At 39.0% G+C, this 25875-nt stretch overlaps 1 protein-coding gene across 2 annotated transcripts in view; it reads right to left on the bottom strand.

Moving 5' to 3' along the window:
- Positions 1–25875, bottom strand: part of MDGA1 (MAM domain containing glycosylphosphatidylinositol anchor 1) — a 339276-nt gene that overhangs the window by 55637 nt on the left and 257764 nt on the right. For both annotated transcript variants that reach the window (XM_067464241.1, XM_060754078.2), the window contains exons 11-12: positions 14914–15091; positions 10371–10394 (exon numbers count right to left, since the gene is read on the bottom strand). In XM_067464241.1, coding sequence (XP_067320342.1) covers positions 10371–10394; positions 14914–15091 — 202 coding nt within the window. The remainder of the gene's footprint in view (positions 1–10370; positions 10395–14913; positions 15092–25875) is intronic.

The following is a 25875-nucleotide window of genomic DNA, read 5'->3' as shown; positions in this document are numbered from 1 at the left end:
AAAAAGTATGCCTCATCAAAACGTAATGATCAGGAAGAAGGCACAGATATTAATGGAAGGTTAAATCTATATACCTATTACAACATCCTTGCTAATGTACAGATACAACGTTAAAATATGATAAATACATCTATTATTTTGATTTGTCCAATTAAACAAGGCAATATGCAGAATTCATTTTTAAAAGCCTTTTAATTTCCACCAGATAACTAATGAAATACAGATACAAACACTACTGCCTGCCATGGACCAAATATTATTCAAATGCATATTTATTTTATGAAAAACTGGAAAATGGAAAGCTACATCTATGCATGTTGCTTGTCATGTTCTAATTCAGAGATGACCTACTTGATGCCGTCCAGGTGTTTGTATTGCACTTCTCATAAATCCCAGCCAGTGTGGCCAATTATTAGCAATTATGATAGTTATGGGAAAATATACTCTGCATGTGCATGTGTCTTCAAGTTGGCCGCCAACATATGGTGACCCCATGAATTTCATAAGCTTTTCTTATACAAGGAATAATCAGAAGTAGCTTGCCATTCCTTCCTTCTGAAAGACAGCATTGGTGGTCTCCCATCCAGGGCTTATCCTACTTAGTTTCCAAGATTAGACTCTGTACCTTAATAGGGATGTGCAATGCTCCACAGCTCCATTTAATGATTCAAATTACTAATCGGAAAGGACTCCTTTGAAACATTTATTAATTGAAACAGCAGCCTCCAAAACTTTCAGAGCAATTCGTAAAGATTTGTTGTTTCGGAGCCCCCCCCCCCATGTAACACTCTATAACAAGTAATTGTCTGGGGTGGGAGGGGGGCTGGGGGAAAGGGGTGGGAAGCTGTATGCTGTCCCCCCCCCCCCCCCCTTGTCAGCTAATCAGAAGAAGAAACCCAAATCACGTGGCTTTCTGCAAAGCTGGTCTATTCCCCTCAGTGGCTGTGTCTTTGTGTCTGTGGTTTTTGCAGGAGAGAGATAAATATGTGTCCTTTGGAGGTCCGTTCTGTTTCTGTGTGTTTCTTAAAACTTAAACTTATAGTAGTTTTTTGAGAATTCTGTTTCTTTCTGTCCCTTCTTCTAGTCTATAACTTTCATCTGTTGAAATTATTGAACCCTCAATTCTGGGAAATGTAGTTTGGGAAGGCAAGGACCTCTGTAGCAGAGTAATCAAAAGCCCCCACCCAAAACTACATTTCCCAGAATTCTGCTCATGCCAGAAGAATGAGGCCGCCCATGTTAAAGTACCAGTGTAGGTTAATCACATGTGCTTAAATGGATAAAAATCAGAAAAATCAGTGGACAGACTGATTATTCTGAAACTTGGCAGGCTTGCTGCACTGCTCATGTTGTCTCACTGTGCTACCATTGAAGGGGATATCTCTTGCAGTTTTTAAAAAAATAACTTTTTACTTGAAAAAAACTTTTGAAAATTCCTGAAAATCAGTAGATGAATAAATCTTTCTGAAACTTTGCAGGATTGATGCCCTGCTTATGTTGTCTCATTGTAAAGAAATTCAAGGAGATAACTTGTGGTTTCTTTTAGAAAAAAATATTTGTAAAAAAAATTTAAAATCCTAAAAATCAGTGGATGACCAAAATGTTCTGAAACATGGCAGGTTTAAATGTCATAAATGTGTGCTACAAGTGTGCCAGTTTCATCCTAATAGTCATAAAAATGACAGAGAAACAAGCCTCTAAATTTTCCCCATTGCTGCTAATAGAACAAATCTTAATGAAGCAATTATGAAGCTTTGGAGATTCAGAACAGGACCCCCCCCCCCCAAAAAAAACCCCTTATGTATCAAAGTGGGGGCCATCCAAATCTCCAAAACAAATTACTAACACACCTGTACCATAAGTTTCACACACCTATACCATAAGTTTGAATGGAGACGCTGCTGTAGAATCCATCAAATACTAAAGGGCAAAAGTGATGCTTTCAGAAGCAGACAAATGAAGTCTCACACCTTTAATAGCCAAAACAGCTACTGTTGGGTTGTTAACCTCCTTTACTGTAATTCTGTTTCTTATTTTATTCTCTACAAATATGTAATGTTGTTATACTGTTTTACTCACTATCATTATAAATTGGCTATTATAGTAGTATTACCATATTTTCTGGCATATAAGATGACTGAGCGTATAAGATGACCTACAACTTTTCCAGTTAAAATATAGAGTTTGGGATATACTCGTTGTATAAGACTACCTCTCTTCCCACGCACACCAAATAAAAATGTAAAAAACATCAGATTTGATGTCAATATGGTAATTTTCCTATTACCGTACCCCCTTCTCTGCCTCTCAGATCTCACACATCCGCACCTGTGCTGCTTCACTGCTGCTTTCAGGAGCAAGATCGGAGAGGCAGAGAAGGAGATATAGTAATAGAATACAAGGGCGGGCCAGGCAGGTGAAAGAGGCGTGTTTTTCTGGGCACAGCACCATTCTATCTCTTTTTTCCATACTCCGGGCATCCCAGACCCCTGCAGCTCTGCCCTACACTTATGCCTTCCCAGTGAGGTGTCCTCTCACCTCGTCATCGGGACCGCGTTAAGTCACTTCTTTCCATGAATTCTGGTGAATGGATTTTCTTCTACCATACTTGTACAGTGTTGCCTTTGCTGCTTTCATACGGTTGCCGTATATGGCGGGGATGCAGCCATGGCTGTTTTTGAGCTCCCCTCACCATATGCAGTGACCGCAGATTCTCCAGTCTGGCTTGGAAGTTTCAGCACCCGCCCTATAAGATGGCGCCCGAGATATAAGACAATTCTCCACTTTTGAGAAGATTTTTCTGAGTTAAAAAGTAGTCTTATATGCCAAAAATACAGTGTTTTTTTTTTACTGACAATCAGTATGATCTCAAAAAAAAAACAACAGTTATATAAAAATATTTTAATGTTCAAAATGGTGGGAATTTCAGATTGGGGTAATGAATTTCATTAATACTGGCTCTCCCCCAACCAATATGGGTTTTCAGTGAGTCAACAGGGTTTTTATTCATGGCAGGAGCGATTTCAGAAACTTCAAGTCGCTTCTGGTGTGAGAGAATTGGCTGCCTGCAATGAAGTTGCCCAGGGAATGCTCAGATGTTTTGCTGTTTTATTATCCTTGTAGAAGGCTTCTCTCATGTCCCTGCATGGGGAGCTGGAGCTGACAGAGGGAGCTCAACCTGCTCTCACCGGATTTGAACCACTGACCTGTTAGTCAGTAGTCCTGCCAGCACAAGGATTTAACCCATTGTGCCACCAGGGATTTGAATGCACGCAAATACACACAATATTTTGAGCACTACATATGGATAGAAGGTGGGACTGAAGCTATGGTTGACGGGGCCAGAGTCAAAGGCAGATCAGTCCCCTTTCCTCTCCTGGCACTCAGTTCTAGCTTTCCCCCCTTGTCTCCCTCTTACATTGTGATGACTCATGAAAGAAAAGGGCACTCTTGTAGACTTCTGAGCTGATAACTTGCAGCGAACTTTTGAAATTAGGCCCCCACACTACCCAGATGTGATTTAAGTGGCACAGTGAAAGGCATGGAAATATTTGAAGGATCCAGCCTTGGAATGAAATGAAGAAAAAGAACTCAGGTTCAGCCTGCAAAGACTGTCTGGATCACATTAAAAGTGTGAGAGGAGACCTCTCAGAATACAGAATTTTTCTTTCTTTTTCAGTAATTTTATGGCACTTTAAAAAGGAACAGGATAGATGCAATTTCATCTTTTCTTAAAGATGGAATGGAGTTGATTTTAATGCCTGCAGATTGTACAGTTTTGTTGTAGATTTGCCTGTGCTCATCTCTAGACACTACTGACTGCTCTTGAAATATGAGATTACAGCCGCTCAGTGACCAGGGCTGAAGGGTTGTCCCTGGTGAAGTTCAGGCGAGTGTGAGGGCAGGAAGGGCTTCATGGAGGCTCAGCTTGCTGGAAAGATCCTATGAGTGAGAGCAGCAGCCAAAAGGAAGGTTGGCCAGCCACTTAACTGCTAATTAACCCTGACTAAGTGCTCTCTACGCGGTCCATTCATTTCTAATTAGCATCCTAATCCAAATTAGCCACCGTTTGGGAGACTGACTGCTGGGGACTGTTCGGCATCTGGAGCTGAAGAAGAAGAACATCTACTCAGCAGATCCAAGACTTGTAATAACATATATCTGTGGTCGATTTGATCTGCTTTGCCTCCAGGTTAAAGCAGCAGGAGCAGAAGGGAGACAGCAGAAGCATATTCCAAAGAGTTACATGAATGAGATAGCTTGTCCCCAGTTCTTGTAACTCTGATGAAGAAACACATAGTCTTGCAGCAGAGAATGGCACTAAGGGCTGGGACACAAGGCTTGGTAATTCCAAAAATACTTCTTAAATGGAGCCAAGGGTTACTACAGCCAACAGTCATCAGCAATAAAAGGACAAATTAGCATCTCAGTTCATCGAAAGAAACCAGTTATAAAAAAGGAAAGTCTGAAGGTCATCTATTTGAAAACAACAACAAGTTTTCATAACACCCCTGGATAAAAACAAGTTATAATCAGCAATCCCTTGACATTGCATGCTTAAAGGAGTTATTCACATCATAAATGGATTGAACTACCCTTGGCATGAACAAAATCCATGCTGTCAAACTGGACAACAAACAGAGGATGTGGCACTGAACAAATGGTCAGCCTTGTCAGCATTCAGACCACCCATGTCAGTTTGGGAACTAAACCTATTCCATGCTTTACTGATCTGGTGAGGGGGATGAAACATAATTTGGACACGACATCCCTCTACATGGTTTGCTATACTGCTAAATTTGACTTACTGCTTGACTAGGGACTTCATCACATGGAGGTCCTTAAGCCATTTTCCATCTGTCCCTGGCTTGGTCCCAAGATGTCCCCAACTTAGTCCATGAGAACACGGGTGGTTATATTTTCAGGGCTACCTCTTAGCATCCTGTTGAGATGCAGCATGCACAGAGCCAGGACGGAGCCCCACCAGAAGTAGCCCTGTATCATGTGATGGGCTCCAGTGGGCTAAGTTCCTGCTGTATCTTAGCAGCATCCTAGGATGGGTAAAAAACTCCATGTGATGAAGTTCTTTGTCAGCAAGGATGTACCCCAGCAACTTAATAACATATGTATGAGCCAGAGCTTTTACTTACACCTCCTAGAATACCCTAGCCAACATGGTCATTGGCCACTTCGGACTATGCTAACTGGGAAAGTATAACACTTAAAAGTTCTTGTGAATTCCAATTAAAGAAAATCCATTATATAAGTGATATTTACATAAGGGTTGACCTACCAAGTTATCACGGATTAAATGGGTCTATTCACAATAAGTTTTAGTTCTGGGAGTTGTAGTTCCCCCCAAATATATTTTTTCCAGGCTCTGGACTTAATTATTCATGCATCTCATGGTTAGGTGCTTCATTCTGGTCCCGATCCTAAAGCAGAGGCCCAGAATTAGTTGAGCAGAGAAGTCAGCAACTCACAATATACTGTAAGATGTGGAGGCTAATCCTACTGGACTAGACCTAGCACCTATCTAGACCACCCTCCTCCATCCAAAATGGTTTTTCAGTTACCAACTGGAAGCCTACAAGGCTGATAAAAGGTCAAGAACATTATCTCACTCATGTTCCTCAGCACTGGGTATTCAGAGCTATATTGACAAGAGTCCCTTCCTTGCCTTTCCTAAGAAAACATCTATTTAAGCACTCATAGAACAGCTAATCAAAAGTTAAAGAAATAAAATGGAGGGGAGGGATTTAAGGAGGCAGAATGTAATCAACACCATTGCAGTTTAATCAGGGCAATAGAGTTGGCATTATAAATACATTAAAAAGTTTAAAAAGACTGGAAACACAACTCTAGGGAAATTAATGATCACAAATAATCATGGGGCCAGTCAAATCTTGAACAGAGTCAAAATCAGATTTACTTTGTTTGTGGTCTGGCATGTTGCTGTATAATCTCGGGGGACCTGGAGAGTAAACCTTCCTGCCACCCAAGTTTCTTTACTCTGTGTGGCCAGATGACAAAGTAAAGTAAAATCCTAGTGTCTTGTTCTCTGAGTGCATACCCTAATAACATTAAGCACGAACATCTTATTAGCCAAAGAGAAAATGGATGAAGAAATAATTATAGTAAGTGATTCTCTGAGTCTGTAAATTAATCAACATTATGTTCCTCTGGATCAGGCTGCCATGGTCATTAATCATCTAATCTTCCACTTTCATTGTATCACATGTGATATTACTGATTGGGATTTATTGGGGTAACCATGTGTCATGGCTCCTTCCCATCCACCAACAATTCTGACAAAGAGGTGTTCTGAAATATAACACGAGAAGACAGAGAGAATAACTTACAGAGGTTACATACATAGCCAAGTACTAAATGGTCCTATTTTGACAGATTTCCAGAGCTTGAGCATGTAATTCTTCTCGATCTATCAGCGATATTATGGTGTTTTTTTGGTTTTTTTTAAGGCAATTATTATTTTCTAATACCAAAAAAAGAAAAAAAAAGACTGAGATGAGACCGTATTTACATAATAATTTCTAAACCAAGAGGTAGCCATATTTTCTCCTCATCCTAGTAGCCCTGTGCTTCTATGGAGAAGTTTTGGGATCTAAGTAGAAGTGGGAGCCAGGCCACATTTAACTTGAGGGTTATGGGAGGATCCTGGATCCTATATCTCAGGAAAAAAGTCAGAGTATAAATTCAACAAAAAATAAAATAAAATAAAAGCTGTGCATAATATATGTCTATAGTTAGTTAAGAAAAAGGAGAATGTTTCACCACTCCTATGGAACATATACAGGCAGCCCCTAAGTTATGAACAAGATAGATTTGTTCTTAAGTTGAATTTGTATGTAAATCAGGACAGGAACATTTTTAATGTGAATCCAGCCTTACATACATATACATATACACATAAACATACACTTTGGATAGCACAGGGAAGGGATAACCCCCCTGTGGTGTTTGTTTTACTGTCGGTGCCCCTGCTCAAAAGATTTCACCTCACTGTTCCCATGAGAATTGGATTTTGAAAAAAAAAAGGCTTGCTGTGGAAACAAGGATTGGTGATAAAGCTTCAGGGGAGACACATTTTCCCCATGGTAACTCTTTCAGGAGTGAATGTCCCTTCCACTGGGATGGATTTCCCTGCTATGTAAGACAGTTTTAGTAGCAGTTTGGAGATTTTTGAAAGATACATGGAAATGGATGCAGATAGAAAATGTGTGTGTGTGTATGTGTGTGAGAGAGAAAGAGAGATACTGTGAATGCATAATGGTTAAGTCATTCCTTTGCACTGCATTCAAAAGGAAGACGTTCATGGAACACACATCACTAAACAGAGCATTGTCATTACCACTTCCTCATGGATGTTTCAGGAGGAGAGTCAACAGTATGGTAAAGAGAAATGGAGCATCCTTGGAATAACTGCAGTTGAGAAATTGAAGCACACTAAAGGGTAAATACCCAACCCTTGGCATAGACCACTGCTTCTTAGATGGTGGGTCCTGACTCCAAATGGGGCCCTTATAGCTCATTTCTGAGGGTCACAAAATTCCGCAACAGTAAAAGGTTTCTGGATGCCAGCCATTTACACAAATCTGTTGGTAACAAAATGTATGATTTACAGTTGACTGCAGAAAATGCTTCAGGTGTACTTCTTAAAAAGGATAATCAGCCTAAGAATGGTGATTTACCAGTAAATGTTTGATTTTGATACCTATTTTATATACCTGGGGTCATGTAAAAAATTCTTGGGTGGAAAAGGATCACAAGTAGGGCCATAGCTCAGAAGCAGATCAGAAGGTTGTAATTTCTGTTCTTAACATTTTCAGTTAAAAAGAGCTCAGTAAATATAGTTGATGGGGGGGGGGGGGGCACATCTTTTTGTCAAACTTTGATAAAATGTTACCAGCAAGGTTAGACCACTAGGAAAATTGTGGGAAAATTTTGCTGTTTTTATTACGTTGTGCTGAGTTAGATGAAAAAGCTAATGTGCTATGAAGTATGTTGAACCTTTTGTTTACTCAAAACACAACATAAGGGCTGGGCTGTAGCACAGCTGGTTAATCACCACCTAATCACCAGCTGCAATAGATTACTTCCAAATGGAAAGTGGCAGGTTCGAAGCCCGAGTTGGACTGAACATCTGACTGTTAAATCCAGCTTACTGTCCACCAAAGGAGTTCGAAAACACCTGAGCTGTGAGCTATGAGTAGAGAAATTAGGAACAGATTAAAGCAGGGAGGTATTTTACGACACCATAAAAATGACAGTGGTTAAAGAGTAAGGAGAAAGTACAATCTAATGGCTCAGAATCATAGTGGATGGAGCAACAGCTCCCCCCTGTGGTTGAAATCGAGTATAACCTCCAGGCACCAGGCTCCAAATTGAAAATGCCAAAAAAGTACCTCTATCTGTCTGTTTGTCTAGAAAATGGCATTGAATGTTTGCAATGTATGTACGCATTGTGATCTGCCCCGAATTCCCTTCGGGGTGAGAAGGGCGTAATATAAAAACTGCAAATAAATAAATAAATAAATAAATAAATAAGTTGGAGCATTTTTGATGTAATATAGCATTCTAAAATGCACTAAGCATATGCATTTTGAATTAGCTGGTTACTGATGTACAGACAAGAGATGATCCATAAGATAGTTTGGGCAGCTGAGCAATCTGATCTGCCTAATTGACCATGTCTGTAGACAATAATTTATTGCCTGCAAGACACGAAACAGTTTATAGTATCTGAAAGCATATTGGCCTTGTGTTCTCAAACAAGTGATAATGACGGTTGTAATTTTGCTTCTTTATTATCCATTCATGCATTGCCTTAAGTATTCAAAGCCAACTGTGAATGAGTGTCCAGATCCACAGCACAAACTGCTTCAGTTGTCAGTTCTTTAGTCAAGCTCACTTTCATTTTTCTAAATAAAGAAGTGCTAATTTTATCTGAACACTGTGATCAATGGCTGAGCTTATCATAACCTCTTGAAACTATCCCAAATAATCCTGCTCTTGTTAAAGCCAAGCAGTTCATTTTAAACACCTGGGATCTGGCATTTTGAAGATAATGAGAGCTGATAGTTCAACAATAGGCAATATGAATATTATGAACAGAATTGGAATATTGAACTAGGGCCAGATGTTTTGGATTCTAATATTCAACTTAGCCTCTAATACAGGTGGACCTAAAGATGTCAGATAATACTGACACTGAGTCACACTCCTAACAACCTTCTCTTTTAGCCTCATAGTTGGATTAAAAGTCTATGGTTTAGGACCACATATACCTCTCACTGGTCACTGGAAGGCTACCTTGGCAATGCATTCCTCACCCTGCAAACCATTTTTTTTAACTTTTCCGAAAAAATAAAAATACAAATGAAGCATGGTGGTAATGTCATCATATTTTTGACATTCTTCAACCTCAGCAGGATTTTTTTTTATGAAGCAGGAAGTAATCTAGAAGTGACTTCCTTCTAAGATACTTTTAAGACTCTTTTTAGAGCTTTTTTTACCTTAAACAGGCAAGAAGAAGGGGGCAATTGTGTTTAAATGGCAAATCTAGAGGTTCTGGGGTGCAATCTGCAACGCTATTACACAAGGTTGAAAAAGGCTTGTGGTAGATCATACTAGCCTATATGGATGAACAGTCTGACTTAATATATAAAACAGTTTTCTGTCTGTACAGATACAAGTTTGCTACTCTTGGGCTTTCTTCAATACTCTTCTTTTATTATTGAGACACAATCTAAATTACATAAATAGCTTAAATGCCGTTATCAAATAAAATAATTCTTCCCTTATGTTCCTCTGTGGTCTCTAAATCAGCTGATCTTGTGCCAATAATTCAGTGACATATTAGGACTGGGATTCTGTTGGTTAATTCCAACTACAGTAGATCTACTGAATCAATTTTGGTATGGTAAATAAACATACAGTTAAATCCTATTAATTCAATGGTTTTGTCAAAGGAACTGAGAATACTATTTAGGCCTATATATGTTCAGAGTCAATCTCAATGCTTGCTGCCCATATGCAATTTCTCATTTTTTTTTCATGGCATACACCAATGATATTTTGTAAAACAAGACACCACATACTCTTTAAGATAAGTGTGAGCTTAATTTAGCTGGGCATTCTTATAATTTTTTTAGCTATATATTGTAGCTACTTTAAGCACAATTATTCTAACAAAAATATAAACAAACATTTGATTTTATATCCTGCCCTTCCTCATAGTAGTCCAGGACTGACAATATCATTTTGATGGTTATTGCTACACATCTGAGTGCAGCAGACAGGATGGATTAAACATCTAAATGTATAAATAAAGAAAATGTAATACTTACCTACTGGGTTGGGGTAGCTGATTGCTAGGAAAGGAAAAAGAAACAGAGATTTAAAAGTTACTGTTACATTTTTATGATTACACCCAAAGATATAACAAAAGAAAATGCTCTATCTTTTCTGCAGATATCTGATAAGTGTTCATGGACACAGAGCCTTCCCTTGCCACCCTGCATGGCAATCTGGGATTGTGAATGTTTCACATGAGGATTTTACTCTGCGATTATACTGTTTAATCCTTGGAAGCTTTCAGTAAGTCCAGATGGAGCAATCAATCTATACTTCTTCCCATTCTTCTTTTCCATCTTTTTCTTACCTAAGTGAACCCATTTATGGAATATCTTCACTGTGCCTTTCAATTATGAACCGCCACCCTGTCTGAAAGCACCCTCAGACTCTCTCTCTCTCTCTCTGTGTGTGTGTGTGTGTGTGAGTGAGTGAGTGTATCTATATATCTCATCAACTCAGATTCATAAACAGTAGCAGACCAAAACTGGTCATAGTTATTTTTTTTAATTAGGAATGAGGAATATGGCTTTCATCACATTAATTGGTGGAATCTCATGCAAACCAAGTAAACTCAGGTTAAGGGAAGTAGGCAGTGATTGGGAAGGGGAAACAGTGGCAGCTCATACCATATTATAAGATTAAATCCCACATGAAACAGAAGTTGGTAGGATGACCAAATCTAACTCAGTTTAAGCTTCCTGTGGGAAAGGGGAAAACCCATGGCAAATGAATTCTTAGGGAAGTTAAGGTGATTTGTAATAGCACCAAAAATGGTGGACTGTACACAGATGCACAGTCATGGTTGGATGGTTTTATGTCTGATGGCAAGAACTCAGAAATTAATGCATGAAAGAAAAGCCAATTGATGAAAACAAGGCTCGCAAGATCTCCAGTAAGTAGAACACAACTTACAGTTGCAGTTCCAAAATAAAAAGAAAGAAAGAAAAACAGCCGCGATAGGGCTAACTAGTTTCAAATAACTCCAAAGTTCCTCATAAGTTGTCACACACCTATCCCTCCCTTTGAGCTATAAACTGATAGTATTAGGGGTCTTTCAATCTTTTCTTTTCCCACCATTTCTTCTCTCACTTCTAGTAAAAGTGAAATTAGTTGAGAGATTTATCTTTTTGAGGTTTTTGCCTCCCAAAGGTAAAACTGTTTCATTTGGACTACAACAAGAAAGTTTTATCTTTATATCACTCTCCCCCCCCCCCCAAATGTCATTGCATAGAGTGTATTTCTTCAGGTTGCCTGTTGACTTGTGGTGACTCAATGGATTTTATAGGTTTTTTTAGGTAAGGAATAGGTTTTTGTTTCTAAAATTTGTTTCTAAAATCGATTTGTATTTGGGGTTTTTTTTGTTTCAATATTTAAAATAATTACAAAATTTTCCTTTTAAAAAGTTCGATATTTACGAAATTTCGTAAATGGTAAAAAATTAACAAATCGATTTCCGAAACAATAATGAATCGATTCGTTAATGGCGGACGCGACCGCGAAATACGCTAAAAAACCTCCAAAAACTTCTGAAGCTTCCCTCTCCTTCTGTTCTTGACTGTTGGTGTGATATTATAATTTTTTTTCACTAATTAAACCATAAAACTGGCCCAGACATGCGGAAATAATAACGAAACGACCTCAGAACAATAACGAAACGAATACAATAACGAAATACGAAGCATTTACAAAACGTGTTTAAAAATTCGTTTTTTTTAATGATTGCTCCAGAATGGTTCGTTATCGTTTTGTAATTGGAAAAATTAACGAATTATTAACAAATTACGAATTAACGAAACAAATCCGCCCAGGCCTAGTAAGGAACACTCAGAGGTGGTTAGCTAGTTGTTTTCTCTGAAATATAGCTAACAGCACCTGGTATTCCTTGGCGGTCTTTTATCCAAGTAGTCATAAGGATTGACCCGGCTCAGCTTCCATGATCAGACAACGAATTGTTCACAATAAGTCAGAAATGGGTGTAAGTCCCGCAAGAACAATTATAAAATTTCTTGGGAATTCAGTATTCTTTGTCTGAGAAAGGAGCAGTTAGCTTCACACAGGACAGTGTGGATCCCAAGAGAAGTTACTTTGTTGCTGCTAATGGAACCGAAGTCTTATTACCTGTCCTTTGCTGCCCTTTGTCCCTATTCCCCACATGACCAAGGAAAGGAGTGACCTTTGCCAGTATTGACATCCCTTCAGACCATCTTAACTGACAAAAGAAATAACAACTGAGAAAAAAATGCAAGTCTGTGACTCTAATGTCATACCTTTTATTCTTCTATATGATTAAAAAAAAACATCTTTTCCTAATGAAGAAGTCACTGAAGCTTCTAAAGCTTGCATCATGTATTTGGCCATTTTAATTTGCCCAATACACACATAATTGATTTGTGTATTTTTGTTATAGACTGGTTCAATGTCAGTATAGAGCCCTTAGAGAGCTCTTACAATAAAGCCCCACCAAACGACAGCTAGGCCATCAAATGCTAATCAAGGTGGTCAGTTGAAACATTCACACCTAGCTCCAGCAGACAAGAGTCCTTTGTCCCACCCTGGTCATTCCACAGATATATAAACCCTTTTTCCTAGTTGCAACAGACCTCACTACCTCTGAGGATGCTTGACATAGATGCAAGCGAAACGTCAGGAGAGAATGCCTCTAGAACATGGCCATATAGCCCGAAAAACCTACAACAACCCACTTATTTTGTTTGTTTAGCCATCAGTGTGTTCAATCCTTAATCAGAATTTCTAGCCATTGTGTACAAACATTTTGCATCAGTAAATCTCAAAATTGTTTCCATAAAATGTTACATTACACTACAGTAAGAATGAAGTTAAACTGAAGTTGTAATGCAGCATTGAAATGTCTTTGTGATGGAGGAAATGAAAGAGTTAAATAGTTCCTTCAAAGCTGTAACCTGTCTGTTATTCTTATATTAGTAAAGGATTTATCACTACAAATGCACCAAGAGATCTGAAAGGTACACTGTGCAGTATATATTACAGATCGATTGCTGTTGCTAAGGAGATCTAGTTGTGAGATTTGTCCAGATTGGGGTGGCTTGGAAACCACACATATGCCACTCATACCATAATAAAGAAATACAAGGGTGGTATATCTTTAGTCTGGATACTACTAAATGATACTCAAGTTTGTTCAATTCATTCGATTCAGAGAGATTGGAAAGCAAGGTATAATAAAGTTGAAGGCTTATCGAGGCAGGGTGGACACCACGATCACACCTCTGCCCTACTGTATACAGCGTGGAACAAAAGGCTGAGCCTAAGTGACCGAAGCACTTGGTAAAAATATAGCTGCCACCACCTCAGAAATGCCGGCCTGAGGAACCAAAAGGGTGTGATTGTATTTAAATAAAAGGGTATTTGAGCTTTTAGACTTCAATGGCTGACTGGAGATTAAAAGATGTGTTGAGAGAATGATTCTTGAGGGAAACGAATGGATTGAGGCAAACAACAGTTAAGAGAAAACTAATAAAGAGTTTATTTTAACTTGAGAATAATAACAACTCGATGGAATGAGTGGTACAAAATCTTGATGCAGTTGCAGTAACTTGGTTGCTATAACACAAACAGTTCTCCTGACAGAAAGACTTTCTCAGCTTGAGTCTCTTTAACCAACTGTTCTAATATTAGACACAGTTTTACACAGAGCACAGACCTCAGTCTGCCTCTCACACAGGGTTATAAGGTATCTTTGAAACCTCTCTCAGGCTCAATAAGACACAGCTCTCCTTTACTAGTCTCTCTCTAAACTAGCAAAGCTCTAGCCCAATGTCTTCTCCTTATTCCCTAACCTAGAGACTAGCTCAAAGCTCTTCCCTTTCTGTCAGTTCCCTGCTCTCAAAAATCCAACTCTCTCTGTCTCACTCCCAGACTCTTCTCCCTGTCAGCTAAGACAGCTCCCTTTCCCTCCATCCAGCTGACTCCACCCCTGATTGTTACACCCAATCAGGAGTCAGCCTGACTCCTCCTCCTTCTCTGTACAACAGCCAGGAGGCAAGCCACTGCCAAGCAGGCTTCGGCCTAGCCAGCTAAAAAGGTAGTTTTATTACACAAGGCCTCTTAGAATTCAAGCAAGAGTGGAAATGTCCACCATAGGAGGATGAGTTTACAAAAACCAAGTAGAGGCAAAAAAATTATTTTAGGATGCTCTAAAGGAAGAAAATGTGTTAAAGAAATCTATTATTCATGCACTACATGTTCTTCTCCATGACGATAGTGAAAGTGAGCACATGGAAGAGGGACAACCGGTCCAGGGTTGGTTTTGAACCATATGTTTTAATGTGCCCATAATGCTTTAGGATAGATGGAAAACAGAGGAAGCAAGTAGAAAATAAAAGTTAAATTCCTAATTTCTCAGTAAGTCATTTTATTCCTAGCAGACAAGGGAGATGTGAGACAGTTGCAAAAGCAGCTGCATCTTCCAACAAGGTTTCTACTGGTCATTTCCTGGACTAGGCTTCAAGAAGATCTTTGGTGACTTTATCAGGCAGAGCAGAGAAAGATACTTACGTTCTAAATAGTGGATCATGCGAGTAGCCATGTCCCCAGTTCCAAAGCGGGTTATGGGTGTCAACCGAACTTCATAGCTCTGAGGCACCTTCAGGTCAGTCAGGAGGTGTTCCTGTAGCATGCCCTTTTCCATCTTCCGCACAGAAATGGATTTAGGAGGCAAATCTCTCTGATTCAGCTGCCAAGACATAAATCAGGGCTTAATAGAGCAAGTAAACAGTTCTGAGTATTGTTGAAGGCTTTCATGGCCGGAATCACTGGGTTGTAGTAGTTTTTTTCGGGTTATATGGCCATGTTCTAGAGGAAAGGAGGGAATGCCTCTAGAACATGGCCATATAGCCCGAAAAAACCTACAACAACCCAAACAGTTCTGAATTTTTAAGACTGAAGTACTTTTTTCTAGTCAATTTGTGGAAGCCACAAAACACATGGCAGAGGGTTGAACTAGATGGCTTCTGTGGTCCCTTTCAACTCTTAGGATTCAATAATTCTATGTTGGACAGAAAAGAAATATTGTATTAGTATAGGTGCTTACATAGTTTTAATGAAACTTGGAAAATGGAAGGGCTTCGATAAAACACAAGTACATGCCAGTTAATGTGAGTAAGGAGAACTGATAAATCCAATCTCCTTTGCTTGTTTGATACTACTTGAGTATGATCTTTCTTTTACTGCTTAGAACTGCCATTTCTGGCATATCTGGATCTCACTATTTGTGTCCACGAGATGGAGAGCTTTCAGAATTAGTTTCAACACCATATGGTAGGATTTCATACTGGAAAATAAGTGTTTAACCCATGAAATACATCAGGTGACCTACACCCTTATCTCACATCTCTTCTTTATTTCTACAGACAATTTGCCAAATGTGAAGCATAATTTTATTGCATAAGCAAACAATATACAAGGCTAAATCGATACAGGTAGAAGAAGACATCTTAGAGGTCAAATAACAATCTACGAGTATCAACACTCACATCTCAGTTTAATAAAATAGGAATCTCATGGCTAGGTATACAAACCTTTCATTTCTTTTGCAACAAACGAACCATGAAGTTTTCAATTACCTATGGTTTCCTACAGCTTTCAAACTGTAAATCTATAGCTGAAAAATTTTCAAATAAACCTGAATATTTTGGTCTAAACCATGGCTTAATGTCTGGCTTGCTTCAAAACTACTAACTGTAGTTTCTCAGTTCAGGCATAAAGAAAAATGATACAAATTGCTCTAGCTTCTTTGATTGTGAGAAGGAAAGTACAAAGGACCTCAGTACAAGTTAAATCCCATTGGAAATTAATTTCTCATCCTCTGCTAATTGAACATACTTCTAACAGAGCCTGTATCTGTGGAGTTTTCTGTTTTTAGCAACCAAATATTGAATGAATCCATACAAACTTCAAACAATTAGCAAACCTTAAAGCATCACAAGCAGCAACAATGAGGATAGGAGAACAAACATCTTAAAGAAAGAGCAGAACTAATAAATTTGAAATCACTCAATAATCAAGCAGAACAAACTCTTTTAACAGTCTAACTAGTCTAACTAAAACTACACAAAGAAAGAAGTAAATCTAGCCTTCTCAGAGTCAGACAACCAGGATACTACAACAAAGAAGGTCCTGTCTTTATCACCTAACCTCTGTTAGCAATGGAGTACATTGAAAGGTCTCCCATGTGGCAAAAGATACTATTTCAGCTATCCTAACCTCAAGCCAATTGGGACTTTATAGATGAGGACCAGCATCTAGATTTTCACCCTGAAATAAACTGCCACACGACACGGACTGGTGCATGTCCATAAACAAAGCATTCAGCCAAAAGCAATCTAATCACCACATTTTGCACTGGCCACTCTTTCTGAACACTTTTTAAAAGAGCATCCCCCTGTAAAGTGTATGCAGCAATAGAAATGGGCAAGCGATTGAGGCATTTCTCACTCAAAATGTCCCTAAGTACCAGAAGCTGGGTGGACAGTTCTGTAGGTGAGGAAATCTGTAGGCAAGGAAATCAAAATATTAACAAGAAATTATTTGTGTGATCATTAAAAAGGAAGAGCAAGGATGGTGGATCATTCTCAGGAAGTTTTTCGGTTGCCATTTCATCCACAAGGGCTTGCATACTCTTTTTTTCATCCAGTGAGACATTGCTAACTCATTCAATCTGAAATTTGGCTCCACCTATCAGGGCCCAAGAATGTTTCTCCTCTATGATTGATGGTAGCTCTGCATTGAAACAATAGCATTGAATGTCTCAATTTGGGATATTATTCTTCATGCACCCCCCTTGACATCATCTCCTATCTTGCTTGGCTGTTATGTGCTTTGTGCTGCTTTCCCCCAATTGAAACAGCCATTCTTCTTCTATCATACCATTCCAGCACTGCAGTCCAATATTAGTTTGGTACAGTTAATAAGACACACTTAGGCACCAATGCTGGGGGAAAATGCAGGCTGCCTTATTAGAGATTCTGAATCCTCAGCGGAGGAGCTTGTGCAGGTCCCAGCAATGAGCTCATTCATCACTGGGTGCAGTTAGCTGCCAGCAGGGCCGGAGCAGAAACATGGCCATAGCTCTCTGTCTCACCTCTTTGCATTCATCCCCTTCCATTTCCTATAATGAGAACAAGGAGTGAGTTGGCGGGGAAAGAGGGGAGGGGGAGTCATTTCCCATATCTAGTAACAGCAAATATCACATGTGCACCTCTGGAAAATGGAGAAACCAGTCAACCACATGCTTTGATATATCCACATGAGAATTGCAACCAGTTACCATCACCACTATTACTCCAAGGTGAACTGAGGAAATAGTATCAGTGAGAGAAAGCTTCAGGAATTGCACCATTTTCCTTTAAACTTTATGGTCAAGGTCCCCAAGGCTGGCGTTTCTTCACAACCATATTTGAAAAAAAAAACCCTTAAATAAATACAGGTGAGCATCCCCTATCTGGAATTCCAAAATCTCACAAATTCAAAAATTGTCCACAAAGGCTGGTTGCGATAGTGACTTTCCCCCCTTATGGTTCAATGTAAACAAAGTTTGTTCACGCACTGAATTATTAAAATATGTTCTATAAAATTTCCTCCTGGTTGCATATGAGATGTAAATAAAAGTTGGGTTTGGGCCAGGACCCTGTCTCTAAAATGCCTTGTTGTGTATAAATGCAGGTTTTAAAAATCTGAAAAAAAATCTGAAATCTACAACACTTCAGGTTCCAAGTATTTTGGACAAAGTATATCAGCCTGTAATATCAGAATCCTAATCACCTCATGAAATATCTCAACATATATTCTTGTGTTAGTACAAATGACATCAAATGAACATGATGGTAATAAGGACAAGTTTATATGCCAACTCTTCCTGAAATATCCCCTAATTTCCCCATGCTGAACAAGCCAGGGAATCCAACTCAAGTTAATTCTACTTGCATTTGCTTGAATGTGCATGGATCCCTCTTGCTGGATTTCTATGTAATGTTGCCGTTTTCTCCATTAAAAAAACAAAACAATGTTGCACAAAACACACACCTGATTGCCTTGAAGCACTCTTTTTTCTTCTTTTTCAAACCTTGCAAATGAAATGTTGCCAATTTTCTTCAAATTATGAAAGCTGCCAGGTTTTAGGGAATTCCACATAGTTCAGGAGAAGCTATGTGGCTTCTGGAAAAATAAACTTCTGGGCAAGCTGTGCAACTTTTATGGAGAGGTGGGGCATTCCCAAGTGTCTTGAAGCAAAAGGACAAAGACCTGTTTCATTGCATCTGTTAGGATATGGAAAAATCAAGATTTATCATCCTTACTGGAAACCTATCAGCCTGCTTTCTTGGAAATATGTAAAAATTTGAGAAACTACCATTTCAGATTCTCAGAAAAGTATGTTAAAAAAAGGACTTCGCCAGCTCAATTAACTCATGCTTCACTCCACTACAGACACACACAGAGCTCAGGACAGCTTGTCCCAAATTTCTGAAGAAGCTTTGGATGATATGTACCGGCTTATAGAAACTATGTGAGTATGTTGTCACTGAATGGTACATCAGCTTTAATTGAGACTCAAAGTTTTCCCATCACATTTGCTACAATGTAAAGTAGTTTGCAAGTGCCTTTATGGTTGACTGGTATTATCTGATATCACTTATGTACTTGCAATAAATAGAATCACAGAAGAGGCGTATTCCTTAGAGCACAAGATATTCCCTGACTGAGGACCACAGAAATTGATACATTAAACAACAATGCAAATGAGTGGTTGTACTCCATCTGGTATTTACACAGTTCTCTACACTAGACTGGAAACTGAATAGTGGTTCATAAAATATATTTAGATGTTTACACTACACGATCAAAGCCTATGGGTATTTTCAGAGTGTATGCTTCAGCACTCTGAAATGATGTCAAATTGGGAATGAATGCAAGGTATGAAAAGATCTTTACACATGGGCTTCTAAGAATCATAAATAAAAGTTTCTAAAATCTTATAGAAGTAAGAAAAGCCTAGCTTCTAAAACTATAGTCATATAATTAAAAAAAATCTTTTTACCTGGAGTTATAATGAAATTTGGAGAGAGAAGTATAAACCAGCATGAGTCCCTTACCATTACAGTATTTCTGCACTTATATTTCTACAACCACAGTAAAAACAAACAAGACTTATTACACACAAATAGCACTTTCTATACACAAAGCCCTAAGCAGTCATCCTAACCTCATTTACACACATAACATCTTGTGATGTTGATTCTCACCCTCAAGCCTCTTTTATCCAGAAATGTGACTGATGAAGAAGGCTAAATTTCATATTCAGATAAAAATATAAATTGCTGCCAATTGGGAATATACTTTCTCAAGTTGACGATTGCCTTTAAATATGCCTGTTCTTTCTCTCTTAAATATGAATTTCACTTACAATATTTATAAAGCTGCCCAGTAAGAACATTTTTAAATCTCTTAAATATAAGAAGTAACATTCTGCAGTCAAAGATTCAGCCTAGGAAAAATGTATTAAGTGTAATCTTTGCATATGCATGTTTTTCTAAAACCAACAAGCAATGATCCCATGAACACTGAGTATTGTACTGGAATCACATTGAGAATATGCATGGAAAAGGGGGAAATCCACCAGAGAGCAAATAAAGAACAGGAGAAAGTCTGATTACCAAAGAGCATTTGCTGAATCTGAAGTAAGAATATGTACAAAGAAAGAGAAAAAGATCTGAAATGTCAATGCAGTCCAATCTTACATACAAAATAACAAGATATTTTATAGTTTTATAGATAAGGCACAAAGACAATCACACATACAAGCAGCAAGGGCCTTGTTTACTAAAGATAAAAAGTTTATAAGCTCTGAGGGTATGGCACAAATACTCTATAACGACGTTGCCTCTGCTAGCTTTTGGTAAATCATGTGCACAATATTCAACGAATGACATATGATATGGGAAATCCAAAAGAGGTTTTCACCTGAACCATTTTTTCAACATTACAAGCAGCTTAGGGAGAGGGCAGCTGGGATGAGACAGAATAATGATGAAAAAGAGATAGTGAATCCTCTTTCTATGATATTTCTGCAACTAAAATTTCTCCCAGCTAATATTTATTTATTTATTTATTTACTGTGCTTATAGACCGCTGTTCTCAGCCCAGGGGTGACTCACAGCGGTGTACAACATGGAGAGGATAGGTGCAAATATGAGTAAGAGTGTTAGAAATAAAAACCTAAGTAACTATGTGTAACTCATCTTTCCTCCTCTATGGTTAGTTTTGAGAGGTGCACTTAAGGATAGTAAATAGTACTGAGTTAAAGTTTAACCTATGAACTCTAGCACCTACATATCATATGACCTTATCCAACATGTGCCCTCCCCAAGACGTTATAGCATGGAGAGAAAGACCTGTGCACCACACACCCACCCTCACTCCAGGGTGCCCTGTCTCTTATTTATTTATTTATTTATTTATTTATTTGCTTTATTTCTATACCACATTTTTCAGCCTGATAAGGCGACTCAATTCGGTTTACACAATGAAATTATCACAATAACATCAATACTATCACAACAATATCCTAAACAATTAAAACACATCATATGCAACAACAAAATCAAACAATCATTAACAATTCATAATGCCTCAATATGAAATCAGTATCCGTTCTCGTAATCCTTGTGCCATTCCTGAGATCAAATTTTACCGTCCTCCTATATTCAGTTGCACTGTTTAGCCAAACGCTTGCTCATAGAGCCAGGTCTTAACCTTCTTCCGAAACGCCAGCAGCGAAGGGGCCTGTCTGATGTCTACAGGTAGGGCATTCCATAGCCGAGGGGCCACCACCGAGAAGGCCCTGTCCCTCGTCCCCGCCAACCGCGCCTGTGACGCAGGCGGGACCGAGAGCAGGGCCTCCCCAGACAATCTTAATGTCCTAGTCGGTTCATAGGTGGAGATGCGTTCGGAGAGGTAAGTAGGGCCAGAACCGTTTAGGGCTTTATAGGCTAATGCCAGCACCTTGAATTGTGCCCGGTAGCAAATTGGCAGTCAGTGGAGCTGGCTCAACAGAGGACCAAATTTCTTCCCCTCATCATAGAATCATAGAGTTGGAAGAGACCTCATGGGCCATCCAGTCCAACCTTCTGACTAGAAGCAGGAATATTGCATTCAAAGCACCCCTGACAGATGGCCACCCAGCCTCTGTTTAAAAGCTTCCAAAGAAGGAGCCTCCACCACACTCTGGGGCAGAGAGTTCCACTGCTGAACAGCTCTCACAGTCAGGAAATTCTTCCTCATGTTCATATGGAATCTCCTTTCTTGTAGTTTGAAGCCATTGTTCCGTGTCCTTGCTCCCTCTCCCTGTGACTTCCTCTCACATATTTATACATGGCTATCATATCTCCTCTCAGCCTTCTCTTCTTCAGTCTAAACATGCCCAGCTCTTTAAGCCGCTCTTCATAGGGCTTGTTCTCCAGACCCTTGATCATTTTAGTTGCCCTCCTCTGGACACATTCCAGCTTGTCAATATCTCTCTTCAATTGTGGTGCCCAGAATTGGACACAATATTCCAAGTGTGGTCTAACCAAGGCAGAATAGAGGGGTAGCATTACTTCCCTAGATCTAGACACTATGCTCCTATTGATCCAAGCCAAAATCCCATTGGCTTTTTTGCCGCCACATCACATTGTTGGCTCATGTTTAACTTGCTGTTCACGAGGGCTCCAAGATCTTTTTCACACGTATTGCTCTCGAGCCAAGCATCCCACATTCTGTATCTTTGCATTTCGTTTTTCCTGCCAAAGTGGAGTATCTTGCATTTGTCACTGTTGAACTTCATTTTGTTAGTTTTGGCCCATCTCTCTAATCTGTCAAGATCGTTTTGAATTCTGCTCCTGTCCTCTGGAGGAAGCATCAAAATTACACTAAAAAGAAAGGAAATAGCACAAAGCTTACCGATATCATGGGCACTGTCCATGTTGACCAAATTTCTGAATATCTGGAGGCCCATGCTTCATTTCTTCATGATGTCGGGGCTTCATGAAAGGGCCACAGCCTGCATTGTCTGATGGACAGCATACAAGGCCGTAAAATATGGTAAGAAAAGGGGGAGCCCAGATGAGGTCCCTAGATGAGGTCCCATCTGATGAGGTCCCTAGATGCATTGATCTTGCCTGATCTTGGAAGATAAGAAGTCAGCCCTTGTTGGTACTTGGATGGGAGACCATCAATGAATGGCAGTAAGCTATGTTTCAGAAACTGGAAAAGCCACATCTGAGGATTCCTTCCCTAAGAAAATCATTATGAAATTCATAGGGTCACAATAAGTCAGCAAATGGTTTAAAATACTAGAATCATAGAGTTGGAAGAAACCACAAGGGATATCCAGTCCAACATCCTGCCAAGTAGGAATATGTAACAAAAGCATTCCTGAAAATTGGTCACCAAGCTTTTGTTTATTAAATGTCCAGAGAAGGAGACTACACCACACAAGTGCTTCAGCTCAAATAATCTTCAATTGTTTTCAATCAGAGAAAATAAACTTTAGGAAATTCAGTGAAGGTATTTGAAATCAACTCTTTTCCCTAATAATGATGGTGAAGCTGCATTACACTATGGCTGGCATCCTGGTTTAAGTTACACAGAATGATGTGCTACAGTCATATCCAACTATTAACAGAATAAGTGGAGTTGAGAATGTGGCAATGTTACATATGTGGTAGTGTATTAAAGTACATGGAGTAATGAGGGAATGTATATCATCCAGAATTACAAAATTCAAAATCATCCACAAATCATCTAAGACAGTGAACACTTTCCTTTTTGACAGTTCAGTATACACAAATTTTGTTTTGTGTACAAAAGCATTAAAAATAAACAGTATTGTATACCTTGAGGTAATGTGTATGCATTTTTTATCTTTAGACTTGGGTCCCATCTTCAGACTATCTCATTGTGTATGTATATTAAAATGTAAGTATTCCAAAATCCAAAACACATTTCATCTCAGGTGATTATTCAACCTTGATAATTTGTTCAAGAGATATTTATTCACACTAGTGGTTATCACAGGAATAGAGGCATTACCAAACTGAACTATAGTTTTCACTGGCCCTGGAATAAATGATGCTCCTGTCTCCCAAAAACTTGAGAGTGGATTGCAATATCCCAAATCGTACTGAAATAGTAAGCACAAACATAATCACCCTTTGGAGGTGTAACTCTTGCTAGGCTATGTATATTTAAGGGCTCCAGCACAGGAAAGGGCAAACTTGGAAAGAAAAAAAAAACGTGGACAGCTATTGTATTGTTTATATCAATTACAGAAGGCGAAAACATTAAATTTTTTTGAACAAATACATTCTTTATTCTAAGATCATACTATTTTCTGGGACCCAAGTCTAGAGTTTTAAAATGCTATTTTGGGATGCTGCCATAATCGTACTGACTGAGAGGTTCTGGGACTTATATTTCAAAAAAGTTTCATAACAACATCTTGAGCTGCAAAATAAGGCATGGATGGAGGCCCAGGAAGATCTAGAAATTGTGCATTCACCCATCTATCTTCTGAAATTTTGTGCTGCTTAAGTAGCTGTTTGGAGAAAGGAGATGAGTCATCTGTTTCATCTGATCTTCCTGCATGCAGCAATAACAGAAGAAAGGACCAAATGAGACTCTGGCAGCAAGAATCGTCTCTAATTGGGGTGCAGGTTTCTTACAGGGATGTCAAAAGCTTTGCAAGTGGATTGTGGGTTGAGAAAATAATATCTAACAGCTATGGTTTGCTCACATAATAGGCTGACTAAGTAGTGACCAAATAAAGAGTATCTGAAATGGATGGGTTTTCACAAAGCAGCTGTTTTGTGCACAAATACATTCTTGACATGAACAGGGAAAAGATAGCTTACTAGGAATTGATGCTTTTGATTATGAAATTATCAATTAAAGCCACTGTTGGATGTTAATCATGTGAGAAAATGAACAAAATTTGAGGTGATGCAAGTGTTTACATATGATATTTCTTCCTGGGTGTGAATGTAGTTGCCAGAATAATTAATGTTTATAATGTGCAATGTCACTGCCCTCTGTGATCTCTGGTCAGGTTTGGATAAATATTCATGACCAGCATCTACAACAAGGGAGAAGCAATGTCTTCAAAAATGTGAAAGACAGTTGTAGGTTTCTCATAGCATAGGTTTCTAATCTCTTTCTGTTGTTGACATTGAAGTTTATAACACCTGCTCTCTTTATGGCAAAGAAGAGAAAATTGGTCTGCAAGGGATTTTTGGAGAAATTGATCTGATGACAGTGAAGTACTTTCCCAGTTTTAAAATATTATTCTAAACACTTGGCATTTTCTTTTCACAAGGGACAACCTCATATCCCATTTTGTTGCCAGAGACCTGTTTCAGTCTTTCATGTTTCACAAAGCTAGATGTATTAATAAAGGACAAACAAGAGCCAAATTTAAGGGCTGCCAGCACAAGAGATCTCAGCATTTATGGCGATTCTTCTTTCTCATGCTGAAACAGGCATTCAAAAGCACTAAAGGCCCATATGAGATAATATTTACGTGCAGGCTGTTATGTCCAGAATGTAACTCATGTAAAGCTGTATGGTAAATCAATGGCAAAACAGTGTCAGAGAAATAGAATGAATGCAAGGGAGGGAGGGAGTGAGGGAGGAAAGAAGGAAGGAAGGAAAGAAAGAAGGAAAGAGGGAGAGTGGGAAGGAAGGAAGGTAGACAAAGAAAAAAGACATCCATCATAAATACTACCAGCCAAGCACGTTCATCAGTCTCTGACTGCCTCCCGGGATGCCCACCCACTTCCTTTTCAGTCACAATTGAGCAAAGTAAGGCTAAGTTCCAGTGGCAAAGTAAGGCTAAGTTCCAGTACCTAGATCTGCATTGGGGTGGAGGAAGGTAGGTTAGTCACAAATTCAACACCCACTGATACCTCTCCCACCACTGCAAGAAATCAGACAGGGGAAAGAGAAGAATGGGACAGAAGAACTACAACTGTACAAAAACCCCTGCAAAAAGTTGATCTCCCAGATGCTTCCCAAGGTGTCAGCATTTTCCACCTTTTTAGCAAAATAGAAATGCCCCATCCTTTGATGAGCTTTTAAAATGCTTTCCGGGCTGTATATAGGTGATAGCTGATGTGGTTACTCTGCCCTTGCAGCCCATTTCCAGGGTGCCAGCCTCACAAAGTCCCACTGGCTGTTGCTGGACGTGTGAATAGCCCCCTTTCCTCAAAGTCAGAACTGGAAAGCTGATGGCAAAAGTATTGTTTTTTGAAGTTTTTTCAGATTTGAGATTTTTGGATAAGGGAAACTGAGAGTATATTTATACACAATATTGGTGATCCAAGGAAACAAAGGCTATTTAAGAGGAATCTGTGATATATTAAGTTGTTAAAAACCAGTGTTCTTAACAAAGTAAAATCCTTTGGAACACAATTTCCCTCTCTGTTATTG

Source organism: Anolis sagrei, chromosome 1 (assembly GCF_037176765.1).
Source record: "Anolis sagrei isolate rAnoSag1 chromosome 1, rAnoSag1.mat, whole genome shotgun sequence".
Lineage (NCBI taxonomy): Eukaryota > Metazoa > Chordata > Lepidosauria > Squamata > Dactyloidae > Anolis > Anolis sagrei.
This window is presented reverse-complemented; position numbering and strand designations above follow the sequence as displayed.